Genomic DNA, 21,151 nt, shown 5'->3' with positions numbered 1-21,151 from the left:
AGTGACCCCTTCTCTGAGCACCTGCTGAGGAAGCTGTGTGCCTGTCTCCCTGTCTGATGTGATGGAATTCAAATAGGGCTGAACTGACCCAAAAAGGCAGAGCTGAGATGCAAGGCCAAGCAGCCATCCTTTTCCCCAGGGACCCTCTGTGCAGGGCACTTGGGGGTAGGTGTCACCCCCTGAGCCCCTAAACGGGGCTCGGTGGCCTGGGGTGTAGGGCCCCATGACATTGGGTCTTCCCCTGGAGAGAGCGTGAAGCTGTGTGTTTTTCGGGCCCTTTGTGGGTGGCCTTCTGTAGTGTCCAGCTGCATCTGTGTCCCCACCTTGTGCCTCACGGCATTTCCAGAAGCTTCTGGGTGTGTTCGCGTTGCTGATGCTGCTCTTGGCCTGTCCATGTGGCGGCCCGAGCGAGCCCTGCCCCGGCTCTCTCCCCCTCCGGCACCACCAGCCACTGCAGACTGTGTCTCAGTCTTGTCCCAGAGGCCCCCCGGCCAAGGAGGGGGTCAGCTTCCATCGGCCAGACCCCAGTCATCCTGCAGCTCCCACACCCTGTGCAGTGGCTTTTTAGCCCCTGGGGCTGTCCTCACGTGCTCAGCCTGGACACTTCCACGTCAGGAGTCGTGTGCTCTCCCGGGACCCGGAGGCCTCTCCCCCCAGCTGACCCGATGTCAAGAGTGGCCATAGGCCATTGCACTATTGGGATGTCCCTCTTCTGCATCGGAGCCTGTCCCATTGGAAGCTGTGTGTGTGGACCTCAGGGTGGATCCAGGCCTCGCTCTCCTTTGCTTTCCAAAGCAGGGTGGGAAGGGGAGTGAGAGGGACCAAGGGATGGGCCTCTGATGCAGGTGAGGCCGGCTGGTCAAGGGCCAGTGGGGTTGAGGTCAGGCTAGGACCCTGGGGAGGAAGAGAGGCAGGGTCTGGATGAGGAAACCGCGTCCTCAAAAAAGCGATGGAGTCTCCAGGGCAGCAAGGCTCCTCTGGAAAAACCTAGATGTTGATTCCATTCTCTGGGGGAGGGGGGGAAGAAAACATCTGACCCCCATAGAGAAGGAAGAAATCAGAAAACAAGACCAGGGGGGAAATGCAGTGTTGTCTGTTTGTCTCTGTGAGATCAGGGGACCCCTGTTGGTCCTGGGGGATGGGTTTCTACAGCCCATCTTGAGGTCCCTCTCAGGCCCGTGTTGGGCAGTGGGGTGGGGAGTGAGGCCGGGCCATCCTGTGTTTCCTGCCGGTGACCTCTGCTTAGTGCAGCTGGGGCACACGGGTGGGGGGGGCAACGGGGGAGGGTTGCCATGGTGGCCTGGGTGTTCCGGAGGTGATGCCGGCCCCTTCCCAGTGCTCGGGGAGCAAGTCACCTGTGTAATGACAGGCCAGGCCTGGGCACAACCCGCTGGGGCTTGGAGGCCAGGCAGAATCTGCAGGACCAGACCGCATGCTGGTGCACATGAGGAGGGTCTGCAGCCCCTCACGCAGGGCAGCTCGTCAGCACCACCCTCAGGGGAGTGATTGAGGACTGGCGGGGAAGGCCCCGCTGCATCACACGGACCTGTCTCTCCTGTCCAGGAGCGGCTGCTTATGAGCCTTCTGCCCCGGAATGTTGCCATGGAGATGAAGGAAGACTTCCTGAAGCCCCCCGAGAGGATTTTCCACAAGATTTACATCCAGCGGCATGACAATGTGAGGTAGGGCTGACGCTGGCCTGGCGGAGGTGGGCCTTGGGGAGCTCAAGTGAGGGTGATGGAAATGGCAGGCGATGGTGGGGGTGGGGGTGATGGAGGAGGGGGGAGGCCACAGGCAGACGGGGGTGGAGGGCCCCCGTTTGAGGGGAGGAGGGGCCAGGTGTGGGTCGGGAGGCACAGGTGAGCACCTGCCGGCTGGGAAGCAGGTCCCATGGAAGGTGTGGCTGGAGAATTCTTGGGTGATGGGTGTCACAGCTGCTCTGTCCCACTATTCCTCACTTCCCGTTTCCTGCGTGGGCTAGACAGAGGGTTGGCACTCTGCCCCTGAACTGGCTTGGGTGGCGGAATATGGGCTGGGACTTGGCCCTCATCAGGGTAACAGCTGAGCATTCTTCTGCTTGGTGCCAGGGCCTGGGGTAGGCGTCCTCTTCCTCACTCGGTTCCTCTCATGGCAGCCCCAGGAGGTAGGGAGTGTTCCCGTTTTGCAGGTGAGGAAACAGTCCTCGGGTGAACCAGCTCGCCCGACACACTCGGAGGTTTGTGTGCTTGTTTTTGAAGATGCAGCTAAAAATAACTTGGTTCCACTCAATCGTGCCTTCTCTTTAAGAGTGCTTACGCTAGCTGAGTGTTGCACTTTCCATAAGTGTCAGGCAGGCGGTGGTGGACGACCCTGGGCCCCCGCAGACACCACAGGATCAAAACCTCCTTCTGTTTGTGTTGAGTGCTGTGGACTGAGTCCCCACAAGCTGGTGCTTGTCCGTCGGGAATGAGCTAAGTAAGGCCTGCGGCTGCCGGCCCCTCCCCATCAGGGTCCGAGCCACCCGTGGCTCAGGCAGTGGCCAGCCGCTGTCTGCTGAGCATGCTCACCCCGCTGCTGTGCTTCTCGGGAAGGACCGGTGTTGTGCTCCTGTGGAGGACGTTGAGCCCAGTGAGGTTAAGGCCCCAGGGAGTGGGGCCAGCATCCCAGTCCTGGCAGCGCAGGCACTGTTGCTTGTAGATGAGGAAACTGAGGTTGAAAGTGAAGCCCGTGAGTGGTGGGGCTGGGGCCGGGCCTGGGACTGGCTGCTTCTGACATCCACCTAGACTTCCCATTCACCCACTCACTCTCCTTCGTGTGTAAGGATGTGGCGCAATGACCCAGCACCCTGCTGAGACCAGACCACCAGAACAATCCAGGGAGTGCCTGGGGGGAGGGGTGTAGAGCGTCTGCACCCACAGTAGGGAAGGCATCAGATGTCAGGGACCTCCTGGGGCGGCAGCTGGGGGTGAGCCTGGTGCACGATGCCCTGGGACAACAGACACATATGTGGAAAGTCACCGTTTCCCTGTGAGGCTGAAAAATCTCCACCCACATCCCCTGGTAGGTGCCTCATTCCCAGCAGGTGCAGGTCTGACAGCTCTGAGGTACGAGGGGAAGCCAGGGTGAGAGATGGCTTCCTCCAGCCCAGATGTGAACATCTCACTGTTCTCCTCACCGTCCTTGTTAGAGTCCCTCACTGGTCCCCATCACTCCAGGATTAAAGTCCCGAGTCGGTACACCATTCGCAGCTGATAGGCTGATGCCACCAGGAACAGTGGGGTAAGGACATCTGAAAATCCTCTCCTCCATAGAAGCAATGACAATACTGACAAAAACTGTCAGAGTCAACATTGTCAGGACACTGGAAACGAGCCCAAGCCTTGCAGGAATCCAGGAATGTTTACTTAAGAAAAACGCCTAGATCTTGGTAAAAACAGCAAGCTTTGTAGAGTTCTGACTTAACCAGTTCCACCGTTTTTAGCTCCATGATAGCTTTGAAAACCAGCAGCTGCAATCACAGGGAAAACCTGTCCACTGACAGCCACCTGAGGGGACAGAATGAGGTTGGGGCTTTGAAAAATCCTCAGAGAACTGTGTCATTATTTGACTGTCTGGGAATTCCCTGGAAAACCTTGCTCAAGGCTTGTCTTTATTTGACCTGACTCGACACTCAGTGTGAACAGCTTTTGCCCTGGGACATTTGTTAAAAACAATCAGTGACAATTGTTTAACATCATAGCTGTCAGAGACAGTGAAAGCAGCTGAGGCAAGCAGCAGAGCACTAAAAACTTAAAACTGGGGAATGAGATGTCTGTCAGGTGCTTTGAAAGGCTCTGGGGATGTTTCTGGGAATCAGAAGACCGTGCACAAGGGTAAGGCTGTGTGCGTGCTCAGGAAAGACCACGAGGACCCCGGGCTGTCCTTGAGGTCTTGAGGCTGACCTTGAGGCTGTGTGCAAGCAGGAAGAGCAGACTAAGAGTTGGAATCTGCCTGGCTGAGTGCCCATCATCAAAGACTGAAAGACTTACTGGCTGCAGGCATGTGAGGAAATTTCTGTCCAGTCATTAGCTGACCACTAGGCTAACCAACCAGAGATTTTAATGGCCCCACATGAGAAAGAAAACACACTTTACAGGATTTGTCAGAAAAGTCACTGAACAAATAACAACATAAATAGCAATAAGAACAACCCCAATCCTGAGGTGGGGGGGGTTCTGATTTTCAGAGTTGCCACATTGTATTATCTAGTTTTCCATAAAAATATGTGCAACATGCAAGAAAACACAAATGTTTGACTCACACAGGAATGAAAAAAGCAGTCAATAGAAGCTGTCCCAGAGGAAGCCCACACATTGGACTTCTACACAAAACTAAATCACATATATTTTTTAAAGATTTTATTTATTTATTTGAGAGAGAGATTGGGGTAGGCAGAAGGAGAGGGAGAAGCAGACTCCCCACTGAGCAGGGAGCCTGACATGGGGCTCTATCCCAGGACCCCAAGATCATGACCCAAACCGAAGGCAGACTCTAAACCTACTAAGCCACCCAGGCACCCCTAAAGCACCCATTTTAAATATGTTCAAAGAACAAACCGTGTCTAAATAAAGGGGAACATGAGAAAGACTTCCAGAAATTCCAACTTTGAAATATACATTAAAATGAAAAGGTCACTAGGGGAGCTCCACCTTGAGCAGATTTGAGCAGGTTGAAGAAAGAATTGGTGAACTTGAAGACAGACAGTTGAGGTCATGGAACCTGATGAACAGAATGAGAAAAGGGTGACAGAGAGAGAACAGAGGCTCAGAGACTCCAGGGACACCGGCCAGCCCAGCAATACACCCATAATGAGTCCCAGAGGAGAGGAAAGGGGCAGAAAGAATATTTGAAAAGAAATATGGCTCAAAATGTCTCAAATTTGATGAAAAACGCTCACTTACACATTGAAGAAGCTCAGTTAGGACACACACAAGGAGAGCCACCCCCAGACACATCGTAATCAAACTTTAAAAGCCAGATACTAGGAGAGAAGTGGGAGAGAAGTGATGTGTCACATGCAGGTGACTGCCAACAAGACCAACGTGTGATTTTTCATAGGGAGTGGTGGAGGTGGGGGCTGGGGGTGGCACGTTCCAGGGCTGAACTAAACAGTCAGGAATTCTGTATGCAGCAGAAATCACAGTGACGGCACCGCTGTGCTGTGTGAGGCTTCATGGCTGTAGAGTGTCCAGGAAGGAGGCTGTGCTGGGGGGTGGGCACCCTTGTTTAGACTTGCCCAGCTCTGTAGCAAACAGATGCCCACACATCAGGCTTCCATCCCACCAGGTGAGGCCCTGTCCCGATGCAGACCCAGTTGGCCCCTCCGTGAGGCTCGGGGATCCACAGCGGGGCTCCAGCAACACCCGGGCTCTGTCGCCTTGTTAGCCGGCAGGAGGGGAAAGGGGCGAGGAGGCCAACTCACTTCCTACAGGCACATCCCTTGTGCTCACTGGCCACTGGTCACAGGCCGTCCTGGGCTGGGGGCAGGTCTGGTGGCCGTGGAGCTGTGCCCCGCCCGTGTCCTGGGGGGTCAGCCGGAGCTCCGCCTGGCCCCAGCGTTCACTCCCCCCGTGGCCGTGAGGGCGTCCCCCACTTCCCTTCCAGCCCACCCCGAGGAATAAACAGGTTTATTTTGGGGTGTTCGTAAAGGCAGCCCTCGGCACGGCTCTGGGGGCTGCGGTCCGCCTGGGAGGCTGGGCCCCGCGTGCCCGCGGAGGAGGCAGCCTGGTGCCTTTTTCTTGCAGCATCCTCTTCGCGGACATCGTGGGCTTCACGGGCTTGGCGTCGCAGTGCACCGCGCAGGAGCTGGTGAAGCTCCTCAACGAGCTCTTCGGCAAGTTTGATGAACTGGCCACGGTAAGCGCAGCCCCCCGTTGTGCACGGGGCACTGGAGCTGCCTCTGGGGCAACAGCGTGCCCGGTGGGCTCCCGTGGTGCGGGTGTGACCTGGCGGACGGCCCGGCGTTTTCGCCCCGCCCATCTGTCAATCACCCACAGCTCCCGCCTTGCGGACCGCCCGGCGCTTTCGCCCCGCCCAGCTGTCAATCACCCACAGCTCCCGCCTTGCGGACCGCCCGGCGCTTTCGCCCCGCCCAGCTGTCAATCACCCACAGCTCCCGCCTTGCGGACCGCCCGGCGCTTTCGCCCCGCCCAGCTGTCAATCACCCGCAGTTCCTTGGCGCGAAGGAAAGCGCTCTCCCTAGCGCAGCCCGAGCGCCTCCAGCTGGCTGGGTCGTGAGGCCCTGCGCGGGCAGCTCTGCCTTGAGGGTCACGGCTGGGGCCAGTTGGTGACGTTTGAGGATGACAAAGCCCCTTGCCTGTGGCAGGAGAGCGCTGGCGTTTTAAGACCTTCCCGGGGCAGGTCACATTCAGCCCTGCGGAGGTCAAGCCCAGGCCGGGCTAACAGCCTGGGCTTTCGGAGGCAACTGACCGCCTGGTGTCCTTGGACCTTGACACCTGCCTTCCTGCCCTGCAAGGACTTGGGCGGGGACACAGGGACGTAGAGCCACGCCCACCTGCCCGGCCAGCCTCCCTCCAGGTGGACGGAGAGGGACCCTGAGCAGGTGGCTGTGGGGGAGGGGTAAACTCTGCTCAGAGTCAGAACTTTTCTCAGGGAAGGTCACAGTTAAAGGGCTTGGTAGAAAGAGCCGACAGACATCCCCTTGGTGGGGGAGGGGGAGGAGAGGTCCCCTGCCGGTGTGGCTCACACAGCGGAGTCGTGAGGATGTCCCTGTGTGTGCAGGGCGGGGTGAGGGTGCCACGCGGGCTGCAGGCTCGGGCTGGCCTCTGGGCGGGACACAGAATGCCAGGCCCCAGCATCTGCCCGTGACCTGCAGGCGGAGTGGGTGGTGGTCACACTGGCTGCAGTTTTTGACCGGGTGCAGGTGGGAGAACACTCGGCCTCGGGGGTGGGCGGCATGCGGGACCCGGGCGCCGCCCCCCTTCCCCGCCCTCCACCCTGCAGTTTCCCTGAGGGGTGGCAGGGATCCTGAGACGTCCAGGTGTAAGGTCCCGCTTGCTCCAAATCAGTCGGTGCTAGAACCCTTTCTCCTGTGGCACCCCGTTGATGTCCTGGGCCTGCGCTCTGCGGGACCCCATGTGGGGGAGGCTGCTGTTTCTCTCCCCAGGATGAAAGTAGGAAGCGGCTGTCAACCGGGGGCGGGTGCTGCTTCTGGCCGTCACGTCCGCTGGGTGCCCTGGCAGCCTGTGCTCGGGGTGGGGGGTCTCTGGGCTCGTGCCCTGGGGAGCCGCTGTCTCCGCCCACACGAAGGCTCTCCGGGGCCTCCTCCCTGCCTGACACCTGTGGTTTTGGGGAAGTATAAAGGAGGAGTGAGGAGTGTGAGCGTGTCCCCTGTGGCTTGTGTGACTCGCTGGCCTGGTGGGAGCTTAGCACCTCCTGTGTGCGGTCAGAACGTGTGTTTTGTCCGGGCCCAGGGTGCCTGGTGGCCCGGGGCTCTCTTGGTGCTGCTGCGAGCTTTCCTGGGCCTGCACCTTCCTCCTGCGCCTCCCGAGGAAGCTTCTGGATGAGGGTTCTGCCGGCCACTGGGGCTGTCTGAGCACACGCTGCTGATGGAAGGGTGTGCCTTCCCCCCACTGTCGGAATCGGTCTTTCCAGCGTCCAGACATCAGCATCCTGGTCCCGGTGGGGACACATTCGCTCAGTGACTCAGTGGTTAGCAGTGCCACCAGCCTGGCTGCCCCCCCCACCGCTGGCCCCCAGAGACCGTCCCCACCCCCACTCCCGGTCTCTTACAATGGCACCTGCCTCCTGCCCCCAGGACAATGGGAGTCTGTAGACTCACCTTGTTCTTCTTCAGGCGGTGCTGCTCATGTTCTCACTCTGCGTCTTTACGCACATCCTGGCTACTTGTTTTCTTAGTTACTGGGCGAGGGCTGTTGAGCTCTGCGATGTAATTTATAGCTCTGTCTGCCAGTTTTGCTGCCTGTGTTCTCAGGCTCTGCTATTCGATTCCTAAACATTTAGGGTTCTTAGGTCCTCCTGATGAATTAGCTCTTTGTGTGTTTTTTTTTTTTTTAGAGAGAGCTTGAGTGGGGGAGGGGCAGGAGAGAGAGAGAGAGAATCCCAAGCAGACTCTCCACTGAGCTTGGAGCCCAACTTGGAGCTCGATCTCACGACCCTGAGATCATGACCTGAGCCGAAATCTAAAGTCGGGCCCTCAACCAACTGCGCCACCCAGGGACTCCTAATTAATTCTTTTTTCATTAAGAAATGACCCTCTTGGGGCTCCTGGGTGGCTCAGTCGGTGACGCGTCTGCCTTCGGCTCAGGTCATGATCCCAGGGTCCTGGGATGGAGCTCTGCATCTGGCTCCCTGTTCTGCGGGAAGCCTGCTTCTCCCTCTCCCACTCCCCCTGCTCGTGTGCTCGCTGTCTCAAATAAATAAATAAAATCTTAAAAAGAAATGACCCTCTTTAACTGGAAATCTAGTTTTGTCCTGTGTGCTGTATTAGTGTGTCCATTTCAGCTTTCCTTTGGTTATTGTCAGGAAACATGTCTTTTTCCATGCCTTCCCCTCCACCCCCCACCGGTTTGTGTCTTTTTATGTAAAGGGCTGGGTTTGCCATTTCTACCTCAAATCCCGACAGTCCACATTCGAGGGCTGTGCTGTCGGCTCCCTGGGGTTCGTCCCATCCGTTCCTTGTTGTTTTACTTTTTCTGCCGGTTTGTGGGTTCACGGAGTGTGTTCTGTGACCCGGCCCTGGTGCCTGTGTGGGCTGAAGGGTGAGTGCTCTTGGCGCTGTGGGTGTGTGTCTGCTCTGGGGTCTACGGCACATTCCTTGACTCCGTCTGAGAAGCTTGCAGAACGCGCCGCCCTCCTCGGCCTTTGTGAAATCGTGCATCTTTTACTTTTTGTCATAAACCCCGTTCTGCATTGTTACCATTTTTGTTTGCACAAACACGCTGTTCCCTTTGGAGGGTCTGTTGCTCTCGGGGCGTGTGGGATTCGCCAGCGCGTCTCCACCGGGTTTCTCTGCCGAAAGAAGGACGGGCCAGCTGGTGATGAATCCTCTCTGTCTCTGTTTCTGGGAAAGGTCTTTGTTTTGCCCTTAATTTTTGAATTTCTTTTTACTGGGTATAGAATTGTGAGTTAACAGGTGTTTGCTCTGCTGTACTGTATCCAAGGACGACACTCTGGTCCTCCGTCCAGAACATGTAAATGTCTTTTTTCTCTGACTGCTTTCAAGATTTTCTCTTCACCGCTGGTTTTAAGCAATTTGATTTTGATGTGCCTCCATTTGGTTTTCTTCACAGTGTTTGGGCTTCCCACATCGGTAGGTTTATGGTTTCGTCATCTTGGGGAGAAAGCCCTCAAATACTCCTTATGCATCTCCCCCTTCCTTTGGGGACCCCGGTTCACCTGTGTCCAGGTCTTGACGTCCCGCAACTCAATAGAAAAGGAGGATCCTTTTCTATTTTGGGCTCCTTTTCCTTTTCTTTCATTCTGGATGGTTTCTGCTGCTGAGCTGCCCAGGTGACTGGCCTTGTCTCCTGCGAGGTGTGACCTGCTGTCTGTCCATCCACCCATCTGGCACAGTGTGGGTCTCTGAGGTTATGTTTCCATCTCTGGAAGTTCAGCGTGGATTCCCCGCCCTGTCAAAGTTGCTGCCGGACAGTTGAGAATTAGGAAGCTCTGCTCTTAGTGTGTCCATGGGGTTGAGTATTTTTAAACTGTGTTTTCCCTCCAATCTGCTCGAGCCCTGCTTCGACGAGGCACGGCACGTGTCCCAGCGTCTGGTGCGCAGGATGCGGTGAGGCCCGCGAGTGTGCTTGGAAATCACATGCACGTGAGCCAGACACATCCGTCCTCACCATGGTCCTGCCGGGCAGTCAGACCCAGAGCGTGTGTGTGTCTGCCTTGGTCTCCACAGTCACTGGCCGTTTATTTACCCCTTATCCTCGGCTGGCCGAAGATGTGCGCAGTATTTTTGACCTTTTCTCCATTTTAGGAGCCGTTTTAGGCTTCCATTTGCTCTGGTGACAGGGCCCTTCTCTGGACGCCAGTGTTCTTACCAAGGGAGCGAACCGGCCAGATGAAGCAGACGTCCCTCCAGGCGCTTCCAGGAGGCCGTGGCGAGGCTGGAGCCCAACTGTGCCGGCTGTGGAGGCCAGCCTGGCTCCCCGCCTGCTCCTCGGGGTGACAGGTCCTTAGTTGGGGTCGTGACCCCAGGAACCCTTCCAGGGACTGTTTCTGGCGCGAGCTTGTTGTACTGTTGTAGGTTCTCAGGCCCGAGGTGGCCTTTGTCTGGCCCACGACAGGGGATACATTCAGATTTAGGACACCATAGGCTGCACACCCGGGCAAGGCGGCTGATTCGCGCCCAAGCCAGTGGGCAGTTGGCGAGGGTGGACAAGCCCAGGAGGTCTTTCCTGTCGGGTGCGCTGTGTCTGCTCGTGGGCTCTCCTTGGGGACCCCACCCCGGGCTGGGCCAGTCTGCACTGTCCCCGACTCACACACAGCGGGGGCCTTGCTGACCCACCCGACCCGACATGCAGGAGCACTGGGACAGAATGCAGGGGTTGGTTGGGACTGTGAGGGAAGACAGGACGGTGCCGAGGGTGAGACTCTGGCCACCACGGCGAATGTGAGGCTTGAGCACGGTCTGGCTGTTTTGCTCAACCTTGAGTTGCTGGAAGATGACTATCATGACTTGTGTCGGTGAAGGTGTTAGTTATCTGTGTTAGGCTGGGTGTTCCCGTGGAAACCAGTCCGAGAGCTGGAGCTCGCTGGGGCGTGTGCTCATGTCTGTCCTTCCCGTGCCCCAGCCTTCCTCCTCCTCGGGCTTTCCTTGGGCTTGATCCAGGGGCCGGGACTCGCCGGGCGGGCAGCCACGAGGACTCGGGGCACCCTCGAGTCTCATGCCTTGGTTTCCTGGCCTGTGAAACGTGAGGATACCCAATGGCCTGCCGTCCCTCCCTGCCCCGACGCCCTCGTCCTGGGAGCCGCTCCAAGCTGTCGGTGCCGTGTGCCCGGGCGCGCTCGTCCGCCGACGGCTTGTTGCTGCCGAGTGGTGCTCTTTCCGTGGACATGCTGTGCACACGCCGTCAGGACTGCACGCAGCGGACCGATGGGGGAGCGCAGGGCTCTGCCCGGGACGTCCAGCGCAGGAGGGAGGCCGCAGCTGGGCCAAGTGTGGTCAGGGCTGCGACCAGCTGGGAGGAGGAAGCAGCACGTGTGTCGTCCACGCTCAGCTGGAGAGGCTGACCCCAGCGGTCGGAGTGTGCGTGGGGTGGCCCGTGGGGTGGAAGGAACCCCCGCTTCCAGAATGCGTGCGCACACAGGGTGCGTGCTGTCGGGGGACGGCTGGGGGGAGGGTCCCAGAAGGACTGTGGTTCTCGCTGCCTCGTGCATCCCCAGTTTTAATTTTCGGAGCTTCCTGCATTCATCTAGGATGAGCCTGGATTTCTTTAATTACTCCTCAATTAGCAGGAAATAAACATTGTTTCCTGAAAAACCAGAAGGTGTTTGGAATTCAGAGGAACCTGTCGTTTCTGTGCGGTAGAAACTCGCCCCACCCTGCCCGCCGGCGGCCGCCCGGTTCAGGAGCGCGGTCCCTGGGAGGCGGGAATCGGGATCTTCGGGCTCCAGGCACTGTTTCCCCGGGTGGAGCGTGCCTTTGCTGCTGGAGGGCAGGCTGCGTGCCCATGGGCCACGAGGGGTTGCCGTGGCCCAGGGACCACCCAGGACCGTGGGAAGGTTTGTCCCTTTCGTGCCATTGAAGGTGTAGTTGCAAGCAGACAGCTCGCACCTCGTTGGCGTGTCCTTTCTGGGAGGAGGTTCCGTGCTGTCCCTGGAGTGTGGCCGTCACTGCCCGGACCACGGGGGTTGGCCTTCTCCCCAGAGTCACTCGCCCGGTGCTCCCCACTCCGCCTGCTCATACTCTGGCATCTGAGGATGCAGGGATGCGTGTATTTTTTAGAAGAATAACAACAAATTCTGAGTTTGTGTGGGTATTTCCAACTCCCCGAATAACTTCACTCCTTCGATTTTCATTCCCGTGTCTCCCCTCCCCCGAGGCTGGAAACCTGCTGACAATAACACCGTTTACCGGTTTCGTGTGTTCAGATACCCTCAGTTCAGAAGAACGTTGTCAGCATCAACGCCCACAAGACTGCTGCACGCGGTTTGGGATTCTTCTAGCATTTCTTTCTTTGGTCCTTGGCTGACATCCCACTGCACACACGGTCACGTCACCTGGAATAACTGGCGGTCACGCTCCCGACGTGGTCACCCTTAGGCTTATCTCGTTCTGGTTTTGGTTTTTGGGCATTGCTGTTTTCAACTTAATTTTTTAAAAAAGATTTATTTATGTATTTGAGAGAGTGGGAGAGGGGGAGAGAGAATCTCAAGCAGACCCCCATGGAGCACAGAGCCCGATGCGGGGCTTGAACTCACGGCCCTCACCAAAATCAGGAGTCAGACACTCAACCGACTGAACCACCCAGGCGCCACTCAGTTTAATTTTTTTTAAGTGAGTAAACTATTTGCATGGCTCGGTTCCTTAGTGTTAGACCTGAGACCAGGTGCGTGGAGGGAGGGCGGCCTTGCCCGCACGGTCAGGCCTACGGGGCTGTCCCTCGGGCACTCTCCATCCTGGGCATCGGGAGCTGATGCGCTGCCGGGAGGTGCCTTGTCAGGCCGGTCTGGGGCTGCAGAGACGGCCCCGCTGCAGGACAGACATCTGCTCCTGGGCGGTCCCTCCTGGCGGGTGGAGGCTCCGGGATAGCAGGACCCCTATCTTACCCAGGGGCCGGCACAGAAGGGCCAGATGAACAGAGCCGCGTGCGGATGCATTAAGTGGAATGGAAGTCGAAGCGAATGGTGGTGTGTGCTCCCTCCCAGCGATCGCGATCGCTTACGTCATGGGTCCCTGCCCTCCGAGGCCCCCACGGCTGCCCCACAGCAGGGCTGGTGGGTCAGAGCTTGTCTGCGAGCCTGCAGACCACACCTGGCAGACTCAGCATGGGGCCTTCCCCCCTGGGTCCTCCTGCCACCCCTCTGGGCCACCGGCCACTCTGTCCCCCAGCCTGGGGGGAGGGACAGTTTGGACGCTGTGGGCGGAGGTCTCAGGGAGAGCTGTCCAGTCGTCGTAAAGGCTTGGGCTCAGCTCCAGCGCTGGTGTTCTGGAACCACCGGGAAGATTTTAAATCAAAACGCACCAAACTCAGTGAAAACACCTCTTTTGGTCTCTCAAGCCAGCTAACGACAGCCAGGACATTTGAGATTAGAAGGACAAGATGAAGGGTTAGCCGCTTACTGCCCCAGTCTGCCGTGGGCTGTGTCCCTGGCCCGGCCTTGCGGGGCCGGTGAGGAGGGGCCGTGGCTTCGTGCTGGGGGACGGTCACCAAGGACACATCTGCTGCTGACAGGCTGTAATTAGGAGGCTGTGGCCCCTGGACGCTACCTGCTAAGTGGCTTTGCTCCCCTGCCCTCACTTGGAGATCGGCCACACGGGGCAGCTATGGTCACACTCCTGCAGCTCACACGCACCCGCCTGTCCAGAGACAGGACACGCAAAGAAGGGCAAGAGGCCGCCGGGAGCACCTCGGGACACGCCAGGGGCACAGGGATGCCCTGTGGCGGTGCTGATGGGCACACATCTCCCTTGAGGTACCCAGCTCCGGGTATGGGTGCCCTTCCCGAAATCGTCTGCAAAAATAGCGCTGTCATCTCCGTGGGCTCCTCGGGGGGTGGGTCTGGAACCCCAGACTGATTGCTGGGAGGACGTCCTGGCAGCCAGGAGAGGGGTGAGGCTGGGCAGTGGCCCCTGGTGTCATCCCTGGGTCTGGGGACGGGAGGTTGGGAGAGGGGCTCTCTGTCCCTGGCCTGCTCTGACTGTTGGGGACAGGTCACCCCCAGCATGGCCTTCCCCTGGGACACCAGGAGAACCCCTTCCATAGACAGGGAGGCTGGCGTTCTAACGGTTAAGTGGCTGCCCGCCCCGCGGTCACTCGGAGGCTGAGTGGCCAGACCCGGACCTCCCTGAGGTCAGCTCGCAGTCAGCGGGGGGAGCCCGAGGGCTCTGCCTGCTGAAGGGTCCCGGGGCTGGGTGGGCGCCCGGTCCTCTGATGTGGGGTTGCGGCCCCGGGCCAGTGTGGGCGTGCAGGAAGCGGGAGCTGAGAGTTCTCACTGTGAATTCTCAGGTTAACGTGTCTCGTTGGAGGAAACCCGCAGGAGGGAGGTCTTCTGTGACGGATGGAGAGCAGGATGGGACAGGAGCTGTGGGATGTGCTCTCAGAGTGGGGGCCGTGGGGCTCTGGGAGTGCAGGACATCTTGGGGCCTGGGGGGTGCTCCTCACCCGGGACGTGCTGGCGAGGCCGGCCCCTCTCAGACACCCACGGGCCCACGTGACCCACGCAACGTGGAAACAAGCCACGCTTCTCACTGCGTGTGTTTGTTCTGGGAAATGTCATAAATTTTCATGAAATTTGCTGCTTGCGTTAACGTACAGAGGATTTGCTATCACCTTTGAGTGTGTTAATGCGATTTGAAGAACGTCTTGAACGTCCAGGGGCAGGACCTGCTCATGGGAAGGAGTTTTGTGAGGCTGTCTGCTATTTTAGGGGCATAAAGGGGAGCTTTACGGAAGCGTCTGAGAAGTAAAACTTGAGTCATGGCCATAATCACAGCCGAGACCGATGGGCTAGCGCACGACGGGCGCTAGGAAGTCCTTCCCCAGCGGGACGGCGAGGTGGGTGCGGATGCTCTCTTACTGTCATATAAATGCCAGAGTGGACGTTCTGGGTGTCCCTGTGGGCGGCCAGGTCAGGGTGCAGACCCTGGCTGTCCCCTTGGGGCTCGGGCCCTGGCAGGTGACTCTCTGGTGACAGCCGCCCACGTGTCCCACGGACCTCAACCTCAGGGATGCTCAGGTGCGTGCACCTGCCCGTCTGGAGCTGGTGTGTGCGGGGCTCTGATGTCAGGCACGGTGGTCAGGAGGGGCGCTGTGCCGGGCCCCCAGCAGAGAGAACGTCCCGGGAAAGGCGCTGGCTCTGGGCTTGGGGCAGCTTCCCAACCTTGGCTGGTCTGCGGGTTTGGCCAGGTGGTCTGAGGGACGGGCGGGGCGGACCCCTGCGTGGGTACAGGCCTGAGTGCAGGCGTGGGGGCACGTGGGGGCCCCCAGTGACCCTGATCACTGCGTGGGGGCTCTTCCCCCTCCTGAGGCTGCCCTGGCCTCGGAGGGCGTCCCTTGGGCGGGGTTGTGGGGCCGGGTGCCCGTGGTGCCGCCTGCTCCGTGGCCACCGGCTCCATGGTGGCGAAGGTGCGTCCCGGGCGCATCACTAACGTGCGATCTGTCCTCTTGTCCCCCAGGAGAATCACTGTCGCCGGATCAAGATCCTCGGGGACTGCTATTACTGCGTGTCTGGCCTCACCCAGCCCAAGACCGACCACGCCCACTGCTGCGTGGAGATGGGCCTGGACATGATCGACACCATCACGTGAGTGTCCGCGGGGACGGGTCCGCCTCGCACCCCCCATGGGCCCTGCAGGCCTCAGGGGCCACGTGTCCCCAGGCTGCGGAGAGCCAGGCTGCATGGCGAGGCTCGGGTCGGGGATGCGTTAATGGCGCAGGAAGAAGTCAGCTTGCTGGCTTAGCCAGACAAGACTTCCAGGGAGTCAGCCGGGGAGGGGGTAGGCTCAGATCCAGACGAATTCCACCGAAAGGAACGCACGTGCTTGTCTTCACGGGCGTAGGTGTCCAGGGGCTCCCTGCCGGAGGAGCTTAGAGGGAGCAGGTGTGCCTTCCGGGGACACCGTGGGCCGGCCGCACTTCTGAGCCAGCCTCCTCACGTCCCGTCAGAGAGCGGGATGAAGAATCAGGGACCCTCCGTCGGGGCAGGGAAGGTGTGGGCTGGGAGGTTGAGCTGGTGCCCACATCTCAGCAGCGTGGAGGGGTGGGTGCAGTCCGGCGAGACGGGGTTAGCAGGGACGGGTGTAGATGTCCACACTCGGAGCCGAGAAGTAGTGGCACCAAAGTTGTATGAGGAACACGGGAGAACAGAGAGCGAGAGAGCGAGAGAGACCCAGCCCTGGGGTCGGGGGCGGAAGAGGCCCGGGGACTCCAGCAGGGGGTCCTCTGAGTGCACAGGGGGATCCAGAGCAGGGGGACGGTTGGGGCCAGTGCATGCGGACCCCGTGTGTGGTTCTGGGGTGCTCAGGGTCGGGGGTGGTGCGTGCCGGCCGCACATCCAGTAGGGCTGCTCACTGTGCAGACACGACGGTCCCCCGACGTGTGCGCTCAGGACGGGCTTGTGAGGGGCCGGGCGTTTGCTGCCGCTGGACGGAGGGAAGGAGTCTCCTCACGGGCAGGCGCGTGCAGGCCCCGGCCGCCTGGGTTCTGACCCCTCCTGAGGCTGGAGGGATCGAGGACGTGTTGCCGGTCCGGTGGGTGGGGAAGGATCTTGTGTTGCACTTGGTGGGAAGTGTGTCCCTGTGGGAATAACAGGCGGGAAGGTTTACAGGCTCCGTGTTAAAGACAACACAAGGGTGCCGATGTGGAAGCGAAGGCCCGGGGCTCCCACCCCATGGCAGGTGCAGCTCGCGGGGCTGGGGGATCTCCCAGCGGGTCCCCAGCTGCTGGAGCATCCATTCCCCCACTCCGCAGGGAAGGGGCCGCTCAGCACAGGGTGCAGGAGATTCCTCTGCTCCCAAGCGTCGGGATTCTGTGCGTTTCCAGTAGCGCGAGATCCTCGTCTGTCACAGGCCTTAGCGAATCGCGCATCGGACCAGCAAGCGTGCGGGGCGAGGTCTGGGTGTTTTGTTTTTCGGTATTGGATCAGGGGAAGTAAACGGCATGTGCTCTGCCCTCTGGGACCCAGCCTCGAGCTGGTGAGGCCGCCGTGGTTGTCCGCTGACCCCGCCGCGGCCAGCCCGAGCAGGGATGGCCCGGGGCGGGGGGCCGTCTCCCACGGCTCCGCAGGCCCCCCTCCCGTCTCTGTTCTCAGCAAACGTGTCTCGGTGAGACCGCCCCTGATGCGCGGCTTACTGAGACGTGAGTGTCCAGGTGACCGTGTATCTACTGCCACCAGGATCCGGATGTTTGAGGCAGAACCTTCCGTAAGAGGTGAGGGTGTGCGGGCTGCAGGATTTGGTCCCTGTGACCTTTGCCCCTTCCTGGCTGCGGAGGTGGAGATGCTGTAAAATGGGCAGAAACACCGTTTGCAGCTCTTCTCGTTCACGTCTCCCTGTGTTCCTTTCCTTTTGCAAATATCAAAAAAAAAAACAAAAAACCCAAAATTTTAACCCTGTTTTGTTTGCTTCGGTGCTTCTCACTAGAGGTTGGCAAATGACTGAGAAAAGTTCAAATTGAGAGAAAAGATGTTCAGTGTGTGTAAAACTTAGTAGGTGTCGAAGACACATCCACAGACTCCTGAGTCGCCTTTGCTGAAAACCCGTGACACGCGGACTTCCGGACGCGCACCAGGGACCTTGGACCTGACGTGAAACGCTCTGGTCCTAGGGGCCGGGCCCTCGGTGCACGCAGAGGTGGTGCTGGGCTCCCGATGGTCCAGGACGGCTTTGCATGGGGGCGAGGCGGTGTGGAGGCGGGATCCCGTGGGACCGCTGGGCAGTCTGCTCATGGACGCCGGGGCAGGGCAGGCAGGGCCGAGCGGGACGCTGTCCTCCCGGGTGGGGGTGCTCCAGCCAGGTGACGGGACCCAGCAGCCGCGTGGAGTGGGGTCCACGGCCACGAGGACTGCTCGGGCCGTCCTGCAGTCGGGGTCCTCACGGACCCTCTTCCGGTGTTTCTGCCCCTGTGTCTTCCAGAACAGGGGTTAGTGGGACGTGGGCTGTCGCCTTGAGCCTGGAGACGCCAGGGTAGCTGGGTGGCTGTCAGAGTCCGTTGGCGCTCATTCAGCTCCGCCCTGGATTGCACACGGGAAACGGAGACCCGGAGAGGGCAGAGGTTGGCCTGGTCACCTTGCTGGGCTGATGGGACATCCCTAGAAATCAGGGGCCGCCCTGCTCACGTGTGCTCCCCACGCGGAGCGGCGCCTTTGCCCATCTGAGGTTCTGAGAGCCAAAGCCTCTGGACGCTCTCCTCAGCAGCCCCTGTGTGTGTGTCCTGGGCATACATTCTGGACAGAAGACCCCAAGCTCTTTATTTCGTCCTTAAAGCCCCTTGTTTTCTTTCAGGATTTCTAACTCAGATGTTTTAAGGGACCCAGGCACCCCCGAGTCTCTGGTTGTTTGGGCCAGACTGCCCGGTGGTCAGGGCATGGCCGGAAGCGGTCTCTGACAGACCCTGTTGTACCAGCACCAGCGATGGGTCCTCAGGGATGGGGGTGAGGATCTGGGAGGGCTTTCCGGAGGCTGCATCTCAGCTGGGCCACGTCATATTAGGACCAAGGTGGGTGCACACGTATCCACCCCAAGTTCTGAAGTAGGAGGGAGATTTATCATTGAGCTCACGGGTGGCCTGCTATCCTGGGTGGGGTGGGGGGTCTGCATGTGGCTGGGCCGCAGGGCACCTTATGCTGGCAGGGGATGGAGGGTGGGTTGTCTAGTGGGCCGGCCCCGGGTGGCAGCCTGGCGACCCTGTGTGTCCGATGTTTCCTGGTCTCCCTTCTCCCTCGTGACAGACCTTCTAACCACGGGGCCTTGTGTCCTGGGCCATGGCTCAGCCTCCTGGCCCTTTGTGGTTGGGCTTTGCCGCGGGCGGGGGAGCCGCATTGGACACACCTGCTGTGGGGGCCACCTGTGGACAGGCGGGGTCACGTGGCTCAGCGCTCCCTCCCATGGAGCCTCGCTGCACTCCTGTCCCTTGGAGCCCACGGAGAGCCCGTTGTCGCTTCCGCAATGCCCTGCTTTAGCATTTTCTGTGGTAATATAACTTCTGCCCGTTGGGGAAGAGCGGGACGCACAGGAGACGGCGTCGGAGGGCCTCAGCACGGCTGCTGTGTGTCCCCTTTGGTCTGACGCAGTGTGTTGTGTACTTCTGAGCGTGGCAGTGAGGCCTAGAGTTGGGGAAACCATGCGTGGCAACCTGGGGGTGCCCCCACATGATCGCTCGCACGGAGCTCCCTGCAGCGGGCGGCGTCCCCTGGGTGCTGTTGGGACTCACGCTGGCCCACGTTCCCCAGCCGCGGGCGGCCTGCCCACCTGGACCCGCCGCCTGATTTCGGCATCCACACGCTTGTCATCCCGTAAAGTCTACGCGAGGGTCATGTCTGGAGCTTGGGGTCAAACTCTGGCTGTTCCCCGGATGCCCCTGGCAGGTTGTCACGCTGGCCTCTGGCCGGGAAGCGGGCACGAGCCCCCAACTGGGTCAGCGGGACACAGAGGGGATCGGAGGTCCCAGGCTCATGTCCCCCTGGCGGCTACCCTAGGTGGGGAGGGGCAAGGGGCGGTGTGGACACAGCGTGAGATGCCCAGTGGCCAGGGAGCTGGGGGGCCTGGCCCAGAGCAGCCCTGCCCACCTGGAGCCATGCTCGGGGATCGGGCTGACTAGGTCCGGAGAGCCCCGTGCTCCCGCCTGTGCAGACTCCCCTGCGTGCGCAAGCTCACGGGTATGGGCAAGGGCCCAGCCCCATGCCATGACGTGTCTGTTGCAGGTCGGTGGCGGAGGCCACGGAGGTGGATCTGAACATGCGTGTGGGGCTGCACACCGGCCGGGTCCTCTGCGGGGTCCTCGGCCTGCGCAAGTGGCAGTATGACGTGTGGTCCAACGACGTGACCCTCGCCAACGTCATGGAGGCCGCCGGCCTGCCCGGGTGAGTCAGGGCGAGGCAGTGTGCTCTGGGGTCCAGAGGACAGTGTGGGAGGGGCCTGCGCCGCTTCCCCAAACTCACGTGCTGGGAGCATGGGCCGGGCGGCCGCAAAGCAGACGACACCGGATCCTGAGCAAACTCCACCTGCCCTGGGGGTCCTGGGGGAGCCACGGTGGGAGCCATGGCAGGAGCCACCTGCACGTCCCCCAGCCCCAGGCCTGCATCCCCTTCCCCTGCCGTCTGGGACCGTCACACGCATAGCTGGGCCTTCGGTCCTGTAGGACTGAGAGGCAACGGACGCTGGGCAGCCCCACCCCCTCTGTGTCCGGGGCAGGGGCTTGTGGGGCTGACCGTGTCCGGGCCGGCCAGGACACGCCTTGGCTGGGACCCGCGGTGGCATCCACTCCCACTCTGTGCTTGCGCCCGAGACCCCTCTGCTGCCCCAGAGCCTGGAATGCTCCCCTCTGCTCCTGCTGATGCTCGGCCCGTCCCCGGTTCCGAGCCCTCCCCAGCAGCTCCCCTGCTGGGCTCCCTCCCCCTCCTCTTCCCAGGTGAGCGGTGCTGCCCGGTGACACAGGGCGCCCGAGTGCCCCTCCTGGACCTGCCGTGGGTGGGCCCTGGGCACCATGGTGCTGCTGTCTTGCAGGAAGGTCCACATCACGAAGACGACCCTGGCGTGCTTGAACGGCGACTACGAGGTGGAGCCGGGGCATGGGCACGAGAGGAACAGTTTTCTGAAAGCTCACAACATCGAGACGTTTTTCATCGTGCCGTCACATCGGCGGAAGGTGGGCTCCGGGACTGGGACGGGGTTCCCGCTCACCTGGCTTGGGCCAGGCCAGTCGGAGCCCGGGTCCTCTCAGGGGCTGGACTGTCCTGCACCCTCTGTCCCCACCACCTCCCTGGGCCTTTACCCGCCCTTGCAAAACAGGCCAGGGATGGGGGAGCACTGAGCAAAGGGGTGCTGTGCACACAGGGGGCCTGTGACCATCGTGTGGGGCACTCAAAGTCACTGTGCTTAAGGAAACTGAGCTGGACATGATCAAGGGAGACCTAGTCTTTTCAGGGTTCAGGTGAGGGGTGGAGGGCCTGGGGAAGGGCTCGGGGCACACATGAGGGGTACAGGGCATGGGAAGGGCTCAGGGCACAGGTGAGGGGCTCAGGGCACAGGTGGGGGGCTCAGGGTGCAGGTGAGGGGTTCAGGGTGCAGGTGAGGAGCTCAGGGCGCAGGTGAGGGGTTCAGGGCACAAATGAGGGGTATAGGACAGAGGTGAAGGGTTCAAGAAACAGGTGAGGGGTGCTGGGCTCAGGGGAAGGTGAGGGTACAGGTGAGGGGCTCAGGACACAGGTTAGGAGCTCAAGCACATGTGAGGGGCGCAGGGCGCAGGTGAGGGGCGCAGGG

General features: G+C 60.2%; 1 protein-coding gene across 1 annotated transcript in view; it reads left to right on the top strand.

The window, feature by feature from the left end:
* ADCY1 (adenylate cyclase 1) overlaps window positions 1–21,151 on the top strand; it is a 62,425-nt gene that overhangs the window by 22,368 nt on the left and 18,906 nt on the right. Inside the window, exons 3-7 of the mRNA XM_081800877.1 lie at window positions 1,564–1,682; window positions 5,763–5,874; window positions 15,350–15,477; window positions 19,594–19,752; window positions 20,396–20,537. Of these exons, the coding sequence (XP_081657003.1) occupies window positions 1,564–1,682; window positions 5,763–5,874; window positions 15,350–15,477; window positions 19,594–19,752; window positions 20,396–20,537 (660 nt within the window). The remainder of the gene's footprint in view (window positions 1–1,563; window positions 1,683–5,762; window positions 5,875–15,349; window positions 15,478–19,593; window positions 19,753–20,395; window positions 20,538–21,151) is intronic.

This window comes from Leptonychotes weddellii, chromosome 12, assembly GCF_054177405.1.
Source record: "Leptonychotes weddellii isolate Sample4059 chromosome 12, ASM5417740v2, whole genome shotgun sequence".
NCBI lineage: Eukaryota > Metazoa > Chordata > Mammalia > Carnivora > Phocidae > Leptonychotes > Leptonychotes weddellii.
This window is presented reverse-complemented; position numbering and strand designations above follow the sequence as displayed.